This window comes from Aspergillus vadensis (assembly GCF_003184925.1).
Source record: "Aspergillus vadensis CBS 113365 unplaced genomic scaffold BO88scaffold_6, whole genome shotgun sequence".
Classification (NCBI taxonomy): Eukaryota; Fungi; Ascomycota; class Eurotiomycetes; order Eurotiales; family Aspergillaceae; genus Aspergillus; species Aspergillus vadensis.
This window is the reverse complement of record NW_020292044.1, coordinates 1249884-1266048: the sequence shown is the minus strand read 5'-3', so window position 1 is coordinate 1266048 and position 16165 is coordinate 1249884. Positions and strand designations below refer to the sequence as shown.

At 50.5% G+C, this 16165-nt stretch overlaps 4 protein-coding genes across 4 annotated transcripts; 3 read left to right on the top strand and 1 right to left on the bottom strand.

Moving 5' to 3' along the window:
• The first annotated feature begins 40 nt into the window (after nt 1-40).
• Nucleotides 41-2511, top strand: pex8 (putative peroxisomal membrane protein Pex17). The gene is made up of 3 exons (XM_025703906.1): nt 41-195; nt 258-1704; nt 1758-2511. Exons 1-3 carry the CDS (start codon nt 122-124, stop codon nt 2340-2342), a joined length of 2106 nt encoding a protein of 701 aa, XP_025565127.1. The 5' UTR covers nt 41-121; the 3' UTR covers nt 2343-2511.
• On the bottom strand, nt 2432-3515 carry BO88DRAFT_442614 (protein-S-isoprenylcysteine carboxyl O-methyltransferase; the record flags this gene model as incomplete). The annotated part of the gene is made up of 2 exons (XM_025709966.1): nt 2432-2688; nt 2759-3515. The coding sequence occupies 2 exons, from the start codon at nt 3513-3515 to the stop codon at nt 2600-2602; spliced, it is 846 nt and encodes a 281-aa protein (XP_025565126.1). The 3' UTR covers nt 2432-2599.
• Nucleotides 3516-4465: 950 nt separating this feature from the next.
• BO88DRAFT_249235 (sugar O-acetyltransferase) lies at nt 4466-5127 on the top strand. The gene has a single exon (XM_025702200.1). It carries the CDS (start codon nt 4571-4573, stop codon nt 5009-5011), a length of 441 nt encoding a protein of 146 aa, XP_025565125.1. The 5' UTR covers nt 4466-4570; the 3' UTR covers nt 5012-5127.
• Nucleotides 5128-6871: 1744 nt separating this feature from the next.
• Nucleotides 6872-15335, top strand: BO88DRAFT_249183 (putative ubiquitin C-terminal hydrolase). Its single transcript, XM_025702199.1, has 11 exons — nt 6872-7691; nt 7757-7910; nt 8001-10734; nt 10802-10963; nt 11017-11763; nt 11814-11917; nt 11965-12164; nt 12227-12790; nt 12852-14987; nt 15042-15098; nt 15157-15335. Exons 1-11 carry the CDS (start codon nt 7052-7054, stop codon nt 15219-15221), a joined length of 7563 nt encoding a protein of 2520 aa, XP_025565124.1. The 5' UTR covers nt 6872-7051; the 3' UTR covers nt 15222-15335.
• Nucleotides 15336-16165: the final 830 nt, after the last annotated feature.

Genomic DNA, 16165 nt, shown 5'->3' with positions numbered 1-16165 from the left:
TTCTCCGCGGCAACTGGAAGCAGCTGCTTTCCGTTATCTCCCCATACCTCTCTGTCAGTCTCACTTGGGTTGTGTCTAATGTCCACTTTACTGGTTGAACCGTTGAAGCCCCTTTGACATCATGGCGACTGAACGCTCTTTGGGTGCTCTTCTGAGATCGCTTCAATTCTCATCTGACCTTCAGGATGTCTTCACGTATGATAGCCTCCCCCTCTCCGCACCTCGGCTGCGCGGACGCAACTGACCGACTTCGCTAGTTTGCTTCCCACGGCGACCAGCCTTTTGACAGTCCTTGGAAACCCTCTGAATATTACTCTGCTCGCATCACAGCTGCTAGCAACTCCAGCCATTTGGGACCGTCCTGTCGATCTTCTCACGTGTCGCAAGATCCTCAGCATATTCAACACAGCCGCCATCGCGATAGTACAAAGCGAAGCTTCAGACGATTCGAGGACCCCCTACACAAAGGCCAGAAAGATCGAACGTGAGGACTGGGTCAAAGCTGTCATCAATGGTGCGGATGACAAGTCGCCGCGATGGAGACACACAATCTTGATTGGGGGGCTACTGCTGGGTTTCGAGGGACAGAACAGACAGGGGTTGCCGTGGCACGTTCGGCGGAAGCTGGAAAGGGCGCTTGTGACGGCTTCACAGCTTGCGCTTGAGGAGCTGGATCCCCGGAATGAGATTGACGGTCGCTGTGTCACGATGGTCCTCAACTACTCCTTTGAACTGCTGTCGGACTCCGAGAGGAGCAGGCTTGACTTCGACGTCTTGCTACCCGTCATGGTCAATGCGACCTATGCATCGCATGAAGGCCTGGAGGGAGGATACTTTCTAGGCACTGTGGACAAGGACATAGTGGAAGCTCCTGGCAAGCAATTCCAGTGGCTGGCGCAGTCTGACACGTTTGCTCGTGTGACGGCCATTTCATCTAGTCCTCTCGTATCTGCCCTAGGACCGCTCTCTCGGCTCATGGCGCACGCAATAGAGAATGCCAAAGATTCTGGTCTGGTCGCGCAAACGTTGGACCATATCACGGACTTTGTGCGTACACTCATGGTGCAGTGGCGGCTGAACAAGTTGTCGGAGGTCGACAAGTCCGAGGAAGCGGAGTTCCTCGACGCTGAGTCCTTGAGAACCACCATCCCGGGACTTTGGAGACTGCTCCGTAATTGCCTGTATTCCATTGTCATTGTCCTCCGGGCTGTTCTGGGAAGAGTAATCAATGACCCTGTGCTGGCTGCTCACCGCAGTGCTCCGTTCATATCTATGCAGGTGCTTCATATTCTGCGGAATCTCTACTTCATATCATCCCGCATGGGCCAAAACGCTTCTTCGCAGCACATGTTTGTGACCTTGACAGCTGTGGATATTCTATCACACTACCCCGATCTTGCCGAGAACTTCCTGAGAAGCATCAAGCCCAGTGAGCTCGGTCAGATCCCCGACCATCCTATTGAGCGATGCCTGGATTTGTTCTTCCTCAACACGTCAGAACTCTTCACTCCCTTACTATCTCCTGCCTGCAGCGAAGAGCTTCTTGTTGCAGCAGCCGTTCCCTACCTTCCAGCCGGCGGAAACAACCATCTCCTGGAGATTTTCGAAGCCGCCCACAGCACGGTCCTAGCCGTATTCGCTATCCCGAACAACGCCGCCGTAGCAGCCAAGCATCTCCCATTCTACATCGACAACCTGTTTGCTGTAAGCTGGCTTTATATTACTTCTATATTCCTCAAACTAATAATTTATTGCAGGTATTCCCCGAAAACCTCTCAGCCCGACAGTTCCGTCTAGCCTTCAAAACCGTCATCCAGGTCACGGCACCGCCCTCCCCAATCGCCAACACCCAACGTCTCCTCCCATCAATCCTTCTCGAAGTCCTCTACGAGCGGGCACTCCACGCATCCGACCAACTCCTCCCCCAACCCTCATCAACTCAACTCGACGGCCCCGACCTCGGCAAATCCCCGCCCGTGTCGGAACAAGCAGCGCTGACCCTCGCGCTCATCGACAGTCTCTGTTTCCTCCGCGTCGAAGACCTCGAGGAATGGCTTCCCCTCACAGCGCAGTTACTCAACAGCATCAAGACCCCAGATATGCATAAGCAATGCGTGGAACGGTTCTGGGAGGCGCTGAGTAGCGGCGAGATGGACGTTGAACGAGCACATTTCTGTGTTACGTGGTGGAGTACGCGAGGTGGAAGGGAGCTTGTTCTCTACGGAGATGAGTTCGGGGCCGATGCGGAGCATAGACAGGATGAGGCCGAGGGACAGGGACAGGGACAGGGGGCGTATATGAGTGGTGCACTTGGTGCGGTGGCGAGAGAGAGTAAGCTTTAGCTTCTCCCCTTGTTGTATATGGGGTTGTGTATACGGTGTGATTTTGCAGCATGGGGTCACGATAGCCACGGCGTTCATGGAGCATTGATACCTTTTGCTATTTAGCGATGAAATCCCACTTTTCTTTTTGAATTCCTTACTATAATATATACCATCATCCAAACCAAAAATCATACAATTCCTCCCTTCTTTACCAACTCCACACAGAACAATTGAATATGTATAGTCTCAAAGATACCAATACAAAGCACCACCAATCAATGAATCCCCGGAATCCCAACCCAACTCCTCTTCCTATACCGTTCATACTCCTCCCCAAAGAACGCAACCAAGAACTTCTCCTCCCCTACCAAAAGCCACCATTAGCACACACCCACAAACCATAAAAACAGAAATGGGGGAAGGGTTAATCTTACTCCAAATCCTCCCACTAAAAAACCTCCACAACACGACCGCATAGGCCAAAAAGCAGACACCATTCCCAAGAACCAACTGGGTCCCCAAACCCCACCAAAAGAAGCCAAAGTAACTCGGGTGTCTGAGCACAGAATACACACCCCCGGTAACCAGCACATGCCCCTCCCGACGGGTAACCTGCACCGTATGGTTGAAGTTACTGCCTGCTTGCGCCATGGCCACGCTGCGGATCGTCTGGCCCAAGACCATCAGGAATAAGCCAACGGCTACTTGGTAGCTTGTGAGCGAGGGGGGGAGGTATAGCGGCACCGGACGGGCGGTGAAGTAGGTGTGCGTGAGGAGACATTCGAGGATGGCGGAGCCGTGGGCGATGTGGTAGGTCCAGCCGTTGGAGGTGAGGAGGTAGGCGGAGACGGTGGCGAAGTGGGTGTTGTATGTGGCTGTGGTGTAGTATTCGAGGAAGTGGAAGAGGGAGAGCGAGGAGAGGAAGAAGGGGATGCGCCAGAGGGGGGTGTATAGGGGGTCGCCGTAGATGAGGGGGAGGAGGGTTAGCGTGCTGGTTAGGCCTAGGAGGATGCCGAGGAGGTAGGCTTGGAGGGAGATGCTGGAGAGGGATTTTGGGCCGTTGGGGAGGATGGAGGTGTCTGTTGTTGTTGTGTGGTTATTGTTGTTGGTGGGTGGTGGTCGGTATGGGCGGAATGGTGGTGATGGGGATGGGGAGGGAGAGGGGGAGGGGGAGGGAGGGGAGTGGGACATTGTTGTTGGTGTCGTGGTAGTTGTTGGTAGGTGTAGTGGAGGTTGAGATTTCTGGTGTTGTCAAGGAATTGTCATGCTGAAGAGGGCGCTGGATGGTGTTTATATGGAGTTGTTGAACAATCGCGGGAGTTTTTGGAGAACAATATTAATTGCGATCCAATGCGGAGGAGCTCCGGCGGATGGGCTTCTGATTGGTGGGTTGTGGGTACTTTGTACTTGTGGTAATGTGATGGGTCGCTGCGCGCGAGGAAAGTTGACTTATTCTATGGGAGATAGTTGATGTGTCTTGTGAAGTTTGTATGGGGAGATTTGATAGATGATAATTTGGAGAGATTGTCATTTGGATTGGGAGGAATTGCTTGTTATACTGGATATTGGAGAGTTGTGTGCTTCCTGCAAAATGACAAGTATGGCTGGCGATGCGGAGAGTAACTTGGGTTATCTCCAGACAGCTTGCAGTCATAATCACTGTACTTAAAGTCCGTGTTATTATGTATATATCAGTGGTATTAATTTCCCATCGATGCTAAGCAAGTGTAATCAGAATAGTAGGAGTCTACTAATCTCCATCATCCATTTGACGGCCCGCAGTGCTGTGCTCCGACTAAACTCCGGATTCACCCCGCTTTATAACGCAACAAAGGAATCACTCTCCGACTGTCCCATTCAAAATACAACCATGGATCTGCAAGAGAATCGAGAACGCATGCGCCGCGGCGAGCTCTATCATGCGTTTGTCTCCGATCTTACAGCCGATCGAGCGCGTTGCGCCAGTGCCTGTCGCCGTTTCAACAATGCGGGGGACGTGTCCCGTCGACAGTCCCTGGAGTTGTGGAAGGAGTAAGTGAACACAATAGAATCAATGTCCCCACGCCGGAATACAACCACGGCAGGCTCCACGCGGATGGAACAGTCTTCCACGGCATGGCGGATACAACCGGGCTGACAGGAACAGCATTGTGGGTGATACCACCCCTCTCCCGCCTGCCAGTCAGGATCCCGTCGAGGATGACAAGCTCTTAGAGAAGCATCCTTGGATTGAGCCTCCCATCCGCATGGACTACGGGTACAATGTGAAAGTGGGAGAAGGCGCTTTCATCAATTTTGACTGTGTCATCATCGACACCTGCTTGGTGACCATTGGGGCGCGCACCTTGTTCGGTCCCAAGGTCAGTCTCTATAGCGGCACGCACCCTCTTGATCCAGCCGTGCGCAACGGAACGCAAGGTCCAGAGTCGGGGAAAGAAATCCATATTGGTGAGGATTGCTGGCTCGCAGGGAATGTGACTGTGTTGCCGGGAGTGACGATCGGAAAAGGTGCGGTTATTGGAGCTGGAAGTGTGGTGACCAAGGTACGTTCGAGACTGCTTACCATTCTTGGGATCTTGTGTGAGGGTCAAAAATGGTCTTTGCTGATAAGGATGGTTGCCATGCTAGGATGTTCCCGCGTTTCATTTGGCCGTGGGAAACCCAGCGAGGGTGATTCGCAAGATTGAAACCTCGATGAAGGAGTAACTTGATCGTGTTCGTTGCTTGATACTTTTTTCGCAGTGATGCATGTGAATAGAGTTTGTGTCGGTCGTGGTTAATTGTGCGCTTAAACACTGAGGTTACCCAACGATTGTACATAATGGGATCTATCATAAAAAGGAATCTGCCGACTCGGCACAAGTCACACAAGCATTCTTCTCTGGTTCCCCGACGCGGCGCGTAGGGTTGGGGGGTGGTTAATTCACCATGATCGACAGCGCAGTGGGGTCGGAAGAAAAGACCCTGGAAACCAGCAGAATGGGGTGATGACACTTGACAACGGTGCGCGAGTCGGAACGCACTAATTGGCAATAACGGGTTGATTTGCTGGGCGTGATGGGAGATAACCCCACGCTAGGAAATGAGCTGGAAAGCTTCAAGTGGAGATGGGGGCAAATAAGCTCCAGGGGACGAGAGGGGCTCTAGCTGGGTTTGGAGTAGGCAGATGGAGGCAGATGGAGGTTGGCTCGCCTAAGCGGCGGGGAGGAATGCGATTATGATGTGCCCCTGCAGCTTCCCCTGCCTATCCAAGTACAGCTGGCAGGCAGGTAAAAAGCTACTACTAACTAACTATATAGGTACGTCGTTGGGTACTTCCGGACTATTTACTAAGTAAGTACTATCTTCCGCTGTAGGCTGAGGATGACATACAATACATACATTCTAGCCATACCACCAAACTGGATCCCCCGAATATTTTCTCCTACTTCGAGAATTTCTCCTAGGGCTGGCTGGTGGGGACAATGGGAAATAAATGGCCAGGGAAAGCCATGGCTAAAAACTGAGGCATGCACGAAATGAAACAAATGTCCGATAGGAACACTTTTGACGTAGTGATTGTCTTTCCGTGGATGACAGAAGTACCAGCCAACGGTAACACAGGCGCTTGGGTGGAATTCTTAACCAAGAGAAAGCATTAGGATGGGCGGCTGCTCCTCATGCGTCTTTATTTGTTCTGGGTCCAATGGCACCGATGGGTTTTAGTTTGATTTTTTTGCGTGTTAAATAATTCCTTTTTGTTCATTATTCGGTTCAAGGTGATTGATCTTCGCTTTGTTGGCAGTCCAGACCGTGTCCATTCTTACTCCATGCGTGAGAAACGAGGGTAATCATTACTACGCATACATACGAGAATTGGTAGCACAATTAATTCAGCGAACCGGATTGAGGGAGCTTCCAGGTAACAGTTGCGACTATAGTTTTCCTAATACTAGGCAGATGCGATCCTGGCTTTTTCCCCCCCACCAACCAAAGTTAGTGACTATCTTCTAGCGCTGCAGGTGAGAATCAAAAGGGATGTATCATGGAGTACTAGTCATTGATGGACGGAGTCTCCCGAATGGTAGATGAAAAAGATAATTCATATCTAATAAGCAAGACTCACTAGAAGAATAATAAATAGGTCGATTGAATCAAAGATCGATGGATGATTGGAAAGTAAAGAAAGTTCGTTATCCATCATTTCATCCAACCACTTACTTACTTTCCAGGCCGATCCCCGATTCGCCCTGGAACACCCGCCAATCCGTTGCTCCACCGCAACGTCAGAGCTGGTCCTTTCAGTTAGTGTTCTTCTGCTTGCTCTGCTCATCTTCCATCTCAATTCTTCATTGTCGCATTTTACTTGAACCATTTGTTCCCCCATCCCTCTATTCCTCTCCAGCTAGTAGCTGTTTATTCAGCTTTGGTCGGTCATCGACCTGCCCTCACACACCCTCTCTCTACTTCAGTTCCTTGGGTGTCCGAACAGCTATCGCTTCTCCGATCGCTGCCTCTCCCACTCACCCCTCTCAGCTGGATTTCCTTTTCCCGCATTGTTCTTATCCGCAACCCGACTTGCTTCTCTTCTCCCACACAATTCTCTTCCCTTCCTTGTGTGCGGGCGCTCGGTCTGCCGTCATCTTTCCTTCTTATCAATCGCCCCTAGAGCCAAATTAGATTCATTCCTCCCCCCCTCTCCATTCACAGTCTTGTCGCGTCCCCATCGGCCGGGCTAAGAAAATGTCATGGCAGCTGCCCCGCTAGAGAGCTCTAGCACCCCGCCTGAAACAACCTCCTCGATTGATTCGACGCGTCCCCTCGGTCATCCCATGGAAGAGTCGGATCCTCAATCCACCCGGAAACGCCCTCGTCTCGACAGTGGGAGTGGTACCTGTGAGTCTAGGTCCATTCCTGACGAAACCGCCGCTACTCGATTCCCCAACGACATCCCGGATGCTCCTGCCACAACGGGCCAGGACGCTTCTCCCTCCTCTCGCCCGGCCAGCCGAGTGGTCATAAAGCTGAAGTCTCCTGTGCCCGACAATATGGCGTCTGAGCCTGGTGACTCCCCGGTCGAGCATCCAAGCCGTGATCTTTCCACTCAGTCCGCAGCAGGCGGGACCGGCCTTGACGCCTCCACCGCCATATCGCTATCATCATCACCCACACAGAGCCCGGAGATAGAGGTGGCAGACCTGGAAGATATGGATCAGGACCCGAATACCTCTAGTTGGAAGTCATTGGGCGAGGCGATGCGCGAACCGGAGACCCCAGAGGTAGTGCAGCTGCATGACCAGCCGCCGCTGACGGAGACCTTCCCCAGACTGTTCATTGGAAATGAGTTGCGGGAGAATCTGGAGGAGATATGTGCGATGATTGAAAAAGGTAAAGCGCTCTTCGATTGCCTTACGCTGGCTTCTGCCGTGCCGATTCTGACAGTTATTTCATAGGCTCCCAACATGATACCCCGGTATTTGTTGCCGTGAAAGCTTGGTTCGATGACGTCGCAAACAATCTGGATCAGTTGACTCCTGAAGTTTTGGCGGAGGACCGGGACTTCTGGGAGGAGTTACCCACCGTTGTGGATAGCTTGTTGCGCAGAGTGTGAGTGACTTCTACGTGTTTTGGCCTTGGATAAACTCTACTGAGTTTGCCGATCAACCCCGCAAATCCCAAGTACTAACAGATTCTTAGCGTGGAGCTCCTGCCGAATGAGGGGCGGGGGGTATGGGCTTGTCTAGAAGAGTTCTTCCTCGATTTCGCTCATTTGGCAGTTCATGTCATTGACCTAGATACTATCCTCTTGACCCAGGCTGTGGATGACGCAGAGGCCCAAATATCAGACCCCTTATCGAAACCCTACCTGGTATCACTGGGCTGGATTCTGCAGCTAGGCAATATTCCTTTTTTCCGCACCATGGAGAATATACACGGATCGGACGTAGCGAATCTGGTCGCTCGTACGAACGATCAGGTCGCTGCTACATTAGATATCATCCAACACTTGTCCGATCATGCGGCCTGCATTCTGAATCTGATTACCCGCTGGTCTCAGCTTTCAACGTCTCTGATTGCGATAGTTAATATTGTGCATAACCTGATAGAATCAGGGAACGAACGGCGCAGATATCACGCCGACGATGCCTTAATAAATTCCTCCATTTGCTCTCGCACCATGAGGCGTGCTTACCCATTGATCCGCGCCGCAGATGAAAAATATCAGTTTCACATAACCAAGAAGTCTCCTTGGGTATCCAGTGAGACGAGCGACTCCATGCTACGCCACATTGCTTTCTCCTATACCACGCTATGCAATCGTGATCCAGAGCTTGCTTCACAAATCGCGGAGGATCTCGCGATAGAACTTTCAGAAGATGTAACCCCTGAGGACCGTTCCTCCATCATTTTCTATGGTTGGAAGTTCGGCGTCCTGAAGAAGCACATCATGGATGGACGAATGGAGCTGCGTGTTTTTGGTGTCGAGACAATGCAGGCAGAACTCGTCCATATTTGGAGGCAACATATCCACAGAAATACCGAAGGCACCATTCACCCTGTGGTGGATTATCTTGTGGGCTTCCTGCGACAAAATCGGATCGTTGAGTACATTGTGGGAATTGATTCTCACCCTCAGCTCATCAGCAGAAGTGGAAACATTGTCGGGTTTCTGGTCGTCACAGCCACGTATACCGATGCGGATACAGACACGATATGGGAGACAGTAACAGAAAGCCCTGATCCTCGAACCGTATCCGAGGTCTTAGGCATGTTGAGCAAGACTTTCCAGATGCATACCTCGAATTCGCCGGCTTTGCTCTACGTGTGCTCAAAGCTGCTAGATCTTCCGTTGGCGCGCTTTGATGCACGAATGGTAGATTTCTGTGAACAGCTTCTCCACCAGGTGAGAGAGAAATGCAGCGATAGAAGTCACCGTGAGACCCAGGATCGCATTCATGTGGATGCAATTCCCCTTCGTCTGTGCGTGCGTTTGATCCGTGAGAGCGCCGGTGCCAATGACTTCCCTGTCGAGCACAAGGCCCTTCTCCAGAAGTTCGCAGCCGCCCAGCTGAAATCTTTTATGGACATCGGCCTGAGTGAAGTTGACAAAATGGAGATATATGAGCAATGTCTCAAAGACATCGCTGAGATGAATCAGTTCACCGTGGGCAGCATCCAGGCCTTGAACGCCCTTCTTCCCAGCAATGATTCTTTGGAACTTCGCAAGCTTGCCGAGGAATTCGACCTGACTCGCTTAGTGATCACGGAGTTGGCTCATACTGTGGACATGAACCAGACCGACTTTACTGATCCGTTTTCTCTGACCGGATTCTCGTCAAGGGTCCATATGCTGGCCCGGATCGTTGATATGGTTCCGGACTCAATAACTCCGGATCTCGGTGATATGCTTTGGCGTAGAGTCTTCATGTCGAAGTCTCTTGCGCAACAAGGCAGACGCGCCCTCTGGGACATGCTCTGCGCAACTACCCGGTATAGCGCTCAAGCCAACTCACTCGTTGAGCGCTGTATTCAAGTCTACCTACCCGAGCTCTCGCCCGCTGAAGACTATCTTCCCGAGGTTCTTCAGTTCGCGAAGCAAACGATTAATTATGAGGTCCGGTTCAATCCCCCATCAGTTGCTGGCGAGAATGAGGTCGTAGCGATACCGGGATTGGACCGGATATGGAGCTTTATTCTCACAGCTCCCCCTGGGACAATTGAAACGGACGCGATCACTTTTGCAATCGAGGTTTATCTTGATCATAGCATCATTAATCGGTCTCCACGGTCGGCTGTTGAGGCTACCCACATTGCTCTGGTGGACCGTTGCGTGGACCAGCTCAAGTCAGCGGCATCGAGGTTGAAGGATTCCCGCGACAACTCCAACACCGTTCAGGACGCATCCATGGACGCAGTTGCATCCGATACCAATGTCAAGGCGGAAGAGCTCAGATTCAGCCGTTCATTACTTTTCCTTCGCCGATTCCTACAGGGGCTACGGTGTCGTCCTCAGTACAGTCCACCACAAAGCTTGCCTCTCGATTCACCTGGAAAACCGGTCCAAGGCGATGCAATCGATATCCGCTACCAAACGTTCAATGGAGGCACCCAGTCTAAAGTCCGGTCATTGCACATCGGGGATTTGTCAACCGCTGCGGAGCTCGCAGAGACCCTCGTGCGGGTCACAGGTTTCACCAAGTTCAGTACGATCTCTGGTGGACAGAGGATCGATCTTCTCGAGAAGCCTGGTATTACCATTCGAGATTTGAAACTCGGCTCGGGCCTACTCCTTATCCGTCGGGACCCAGAAAGTCGTGAAGTGGCCATGACTGGTAGACGCCAGTCCCTGACCCTGGTTGATTCTGAGGTACTAAAACATTTTGACGACCTTTACGACCTGCTTGTCCTCGAAGACCATCTAGCACGTGAGGTATGCATACCCCGTTCTCCTTCTCTTTCTGGTAGACGCCATTTCTGAATACTGATTGATTAATTAGATATATGATTTTCTCGTCGTTTTCCCTCCCCAGGACAGGGTTTTGGAGTTGGTAAAGTCGACGGATAAGACTGAGGACGAAATGTTCCCTATGGACAAGCCGTTCAGCCTCCTTTACTCAGTCAATGCGCTTTCAGTTTCGTTACGTGAAGAAACTCTTGAGGTAAGGGTATAATGACTCTGTGGTGTACTTCGCTAACCAAGTCGCGTTCTTAGGCATCACCCAATCAAGACTATGTGTCTCACAGCATCCGCGTCTTAGTCTCTGCCTTGACGCGCTCTGAGATGGCAGGTGGCTTGAAAGATAGTTCCACCAAACTTTTATTTGCAACGCACATGGTCGAGTGCCTCCTTTATGCGCTTCTGGTACGACCAGCTGTTCCCGGTGAAGCGCCGGTGGTCCCGAATCCAACGGCATTGGTTCAACGACTCTTCCACTTTATGGAAACTGCGCGGCTTCTACCTATCTCTTCTCCTTCGGAAGCAAGCATTACTAAGTTGATCTGTAACTCGTTCGCTGTCCTAACGGAGGGCTCAGTTCGGGATCTAGGTTTCTGGGAGGCGGTCAAGGAACAGCCGCACTTTGATGAACTCCTTTGTTCACTTCTTCTGAAGGAGCATCGCCAGCTCATCCGGAAAGGCATTGCAGAGAATATTGCTGTTGCTTGTAGTCCTTCCAAATTACTCAGGAAATCGACGAAGCCAATTGATTCTGAGACACAAGGGGCACAAGACACACCAGCGCCTGACAATGCCATTCGAATTGAGATCCTTGCAAAGATCTGGAATGCTTTCGGCAAGGCTTTCCCTGCGACGCTGGATAACGCAGCTCAATGCCAGGAGTTTTTCGAAATTGCCAATTTGGTTTTCCGCTCCGTCGCTGAGAGATCACCGCATGACCTTTCACTTAGCCAATACCTGAAGCAGTGGAGCACAATCATGCTGCGCCATCAAACAGAAGAGGTCAGTCTCCTCTTATACTTTAATGTCTGACTCGCTAATCTATATTATAGTTTGTTGGCCGCGAGCTTGTAGACCATCTCATTCTGGGCTTCGCTCGTCTTCTGCGAATATGCCTGGAGCTGGCAGGTTCTAACGATACCACAGTTGACACTTTGTGAGTTTCGCTACAGTTGTGTCCATTGTTCTATACTGACTTTTCAGCGATCTCGCCGAGAATCTCTTTGATCAATATCTCTTCCCCGACCTTTCGTCACCCTCTACCGATCTCATTGTACCTCAAGTTCCTGTCATGCACACCCAAACCCGGCAAGAGCTGTATAGTATACTATGTCAACTCTGCAGACTCGATGAGAACAACTACTCCACAATCGTTGAGCGTCTTGAGGATCTTATTCCACTAGGTCTGAACTCCTACGTTTTTCCTCTTATCTGTATAATCGCTGACTGATATTCCGCCCAACAGATTACACCTATTCTCCCGCTTGGGGCTTCGACCGTTACAAAATGCTCCGTTCTCCAGAAGGTTATGCAGGGCTCAAAAATCTCTCAAACACCTGCTACTTAAATTCCCTCCTGACTCAGCTTTTCATGAACGTTGGATTTCGTGACTTCATACTGCAGCTCGATCTTGAGGACCCGGACGGCTCTCAGAAGCTGCTATATGAAACGAAGAAGTTGTTCGGGCACATGCAGGAGACCTGGAGCAAGAGCGTTGACTCGCAGGCTTTTGTCGACACGATACGCACCTATGACAACGAACCCATCGACGTCACTATCCAAATGGATGTTGACGAGTTCTATAATCTTCTTTTTGACAGATGGGAAGCTCAGATCTCAGACAACGAGAGCAAGAAAAAATTTCGGTCGTTCTATGGTGGTCAGCTGGTCCAGCAAATCAAGTCTAAAGAATGCCCCCATATCTCGGAGCGGCTTGAACCGTTCTCCGCTATTCAGTGCGAAATCAAAGACAAAGCGAGCCTCGAAGACAGTCTGCAAGCCTACGTTGAGGGGGAGATCATGCAGGGAGGTAAGTGAAATTCTGGACAGTCAAACACGCGAACACTACACTAACAATATTGTCTCCGCAGATAACAAGTATTCTTGCACATCATGTGGGCGCCACGTCGATGCAGTTAAGCGGGCCTGCTTGAAAGATGTGCCTGACAATCTAATATTTCATTTAAAGCGCTTTGACTTTGACATGGTTACAATGCTGCGAAGCAAGATCAACGATGAATTCCAATTCCCAGACTTCATCGACATGAGCCCGTACAAGGTTGAATACCTTTCAGACCAGACAGCCGAAGTAAAGGAGGACATTTTTGAACTCGTTGGTGTCTTGGTTCACAGTGGTACAGCTGAATCTGGCCACTACTACTCTTACATCCGTGAGAGACCTACTTCTGGAGCTGGCGGCTCCTGGGTCGAGTTCAATGATTCTGATGTTAGCCGGTTCGACCAAGCAAAACTCGCTGACCAGTGCTTCGGTGGCCATAACGACTCCATGCAGTCTTCATCCATGGGACAGGCCCGGTTCAATAAGGTGTGGAACGCCTATATGCTTTTCTATCAACGTGCTTCTAGCATGGAGGCAGAGAAGGCGATCTACAAACCAACAAAGCCTCAACACCCTGTGGGCGTGTCCTTGCCCAGGGAACTCGCAAACCATATTGTGATGGAGAACGAAATCTTCATCCGTGTCTACTGTCTGATGGATCCATACCACGCTCTCTTCGTTCGATATCTGCTGTCCATGATTCTTGAAGAGCAGGGGCCCAGAAGCGATACTAAGGCCAAATTGGACAAGTCTATGATCTTCATTGCCTTGGATACATTAGAACAGTTACTTTCGAGGTCAAGGGAACCGTTGGGCCTGGACGCATTTGTTACCCTGCTCTTCACGGTCATTTCCGAGGTGCCGATGGCGGCTTATAGAGTCATGCAGTGGTTCGAAAACAAGCCGTCAGCAACTCGCAATTTAGTTCTGAGGAGTCCCCATCCCGCTGTCCGCAGCAACTCGATAAGGCTCATAATCTGCTCTCTTTCGAAACTCCAAGGGCTTCAGAAAGGTGGAGATGACGAGGATACTGAGAAGGAAGTATGGAAGCTGAGATACTTGAATAGCTTTGAGAACGTGGTGCGAGCTTTGGAAAGCCTGTGGTCGACACTGCATACCGCGAGCCGCTCTTGGGATGATTATTTCGAGTTCTTGTCGATGCTTGCAAACTTTGGGCAGTATGAAGCTGGCATAATACTCAATAATGGGTTCCTCCTCAAATGCCTTGAAATCGTTTGGCTTGACCATGAGGACTCGAAGCGCCTAAGACGGCAGTACGCTTTTATCATCAAGTTCATGGAGAAAGGCAGGCGATTCTCATACAAACGACTCATGGATCTCCTTGCCTACCTAATAGCACGCATTGACCTCACTGTTCCGCCGAGCCAAGACGATAAACGACGAACCTTGCCAGACGGCAGGTACACTCTTACAATGTCGGAGGCCATGTTCATCCGGCCGCTGGGGAAGAGCAAAGAGTTATCGTTTCTGACAACAGTTCTCACGCATAACAGCAGTCCACCAGCAAGCAGGAATATCGTTACCCTTTTTGTGGACGCAGAGCCTGATGCTGGTCTTATGGATCCAATCTGTAGAACCCTAGAAGAAGGCTTAAGGCTGGCACCGGCCAGTCTTTGCGCTCCATTCCTAGAGGCAACCTTGATATTCTGTCGACGAGGCCCCGACGAGGCTAGAATCGTCAGTCTGATTGATTTCGTCGCCAAGGGGGTTGATTCGATCAATGACAGCGGTGGCAGGGAGCATATCGTCTTCTTCACGAGCGTTATGGGCAGTCGCAACGATCGGCTTGGACTCAATGAAGCTTGGTTCTTGAACCATCTCATCGATATGGTCCCAGAGTGGGCTCCTCCCTTGCTAACTTTCCCCGATAGAGGGGTTCGCAACATGACGCTGGACGTCCTTCGGCAAATCCTGTTCAGCGGCGAAGCGGAAGAGGTAGACGACGATTGGCAGACCCGTCAGGCCGAAGTAGCCAAGAAATTGGTACACGCGAGCATCAACCGGTTGCGGAAAGCATATGTCAATGTCCCGGGCTCTGGCGTTGAGCCCAGAGCAGTGGAATCCATCCGCACTGTCGTGGAACATTGCCTAAGCACGTATTTTGGTGATAGTGAAGAAGATCAGGAGGCTATTCTGCAAGCCCAGGGTACGTAACCTAAGAAACCATGTTCGATTTATTGTTACTAACGGAAGACTACAGAAACCATTGCAGCTGTTGAGGACCTGATTGCTGAAGTCCCAGAAGAGCTAGCATCCGGTGAGTTGTGATTACTTTTCCATCTAAGTCTTTTCCAGCCACTGACTTCCTCTTGCAGAAGACTGGGAGGATAACTCCGTCATGGCCAGTGATTCGGAGATGGGGTTGGCAGGATCTCCGTGAGACCTGCATCTGGTAATCCCTCCGCGGTGGTTCATTGTATCACATATGAGAGACGAATTTATGATAAAACGCTTTTTGTGTGGTTCTGGCCTGCATTTATCGGCGTTTTCTTCTCGCCAGGCTCTAATAGAATTGGGCCTTTGCTTCTGTTCCGGCTAAGGTTGCTTTGTGTGTTGGCTTGTACTGTCTTTCGCTTGAGGAGATTTCTGTTTCCGTGGCATGTGTTAATGCAAGGGGGAACTTTGACTTGGCGCCTTTATCGGGATGGTCTGTTATGTGCTTTCTGGGAGGAAGCTAGCTTTAGAACCCTTGCAATGTTGATGATCCATAGGCTTGCGTTACTGAACGCCAAAGCCGAACTTCGGAAGCAGCTGTTGGTGTTGTTTTGCCACCTATCTAGCCAAGTAAAGATAGAAAGTCGTAAACCAATTGCACTATATTCCCGATCTTCTGTGCTGGGCTTTATTCGGTGGATATATCTTGTCAACTACTTGCAGCGAGCGTATGGGGCAGTCCAAAACACGAACCACGAGCTTGTGAGCAACGTGCCTTCTCTATCACTCTATTCTGGTTCAACCCAGCCGTCTAGTTTGGTGGATTGGTTTCATCCCAGAGAACTAATAAATATCTATAAGTATAATAAGAAGCCCAACTCGAACTGAAGAACTATCTATTATGTTACTTCAGCAATGTGTAGATCAATACTATGGTCCGGTTATATGGCTTTTCCAAAATTTCCAATACTAAGTGACGAATGTTCTTTCAAGCATGGTCCCTGCATCCTAAGATCTGGGTGACTTGGCTTGGCTTAGGGATCGGAGAAGGCTCATCTGTGAGAGTTCCATCTCGGCTCACCTCACTGATCATTTAGAAATATCTCGATATTGAATTCATGTCAGTCGACACTCCCTTTACTCTGACCTCACTTCACATATTCTAAACCT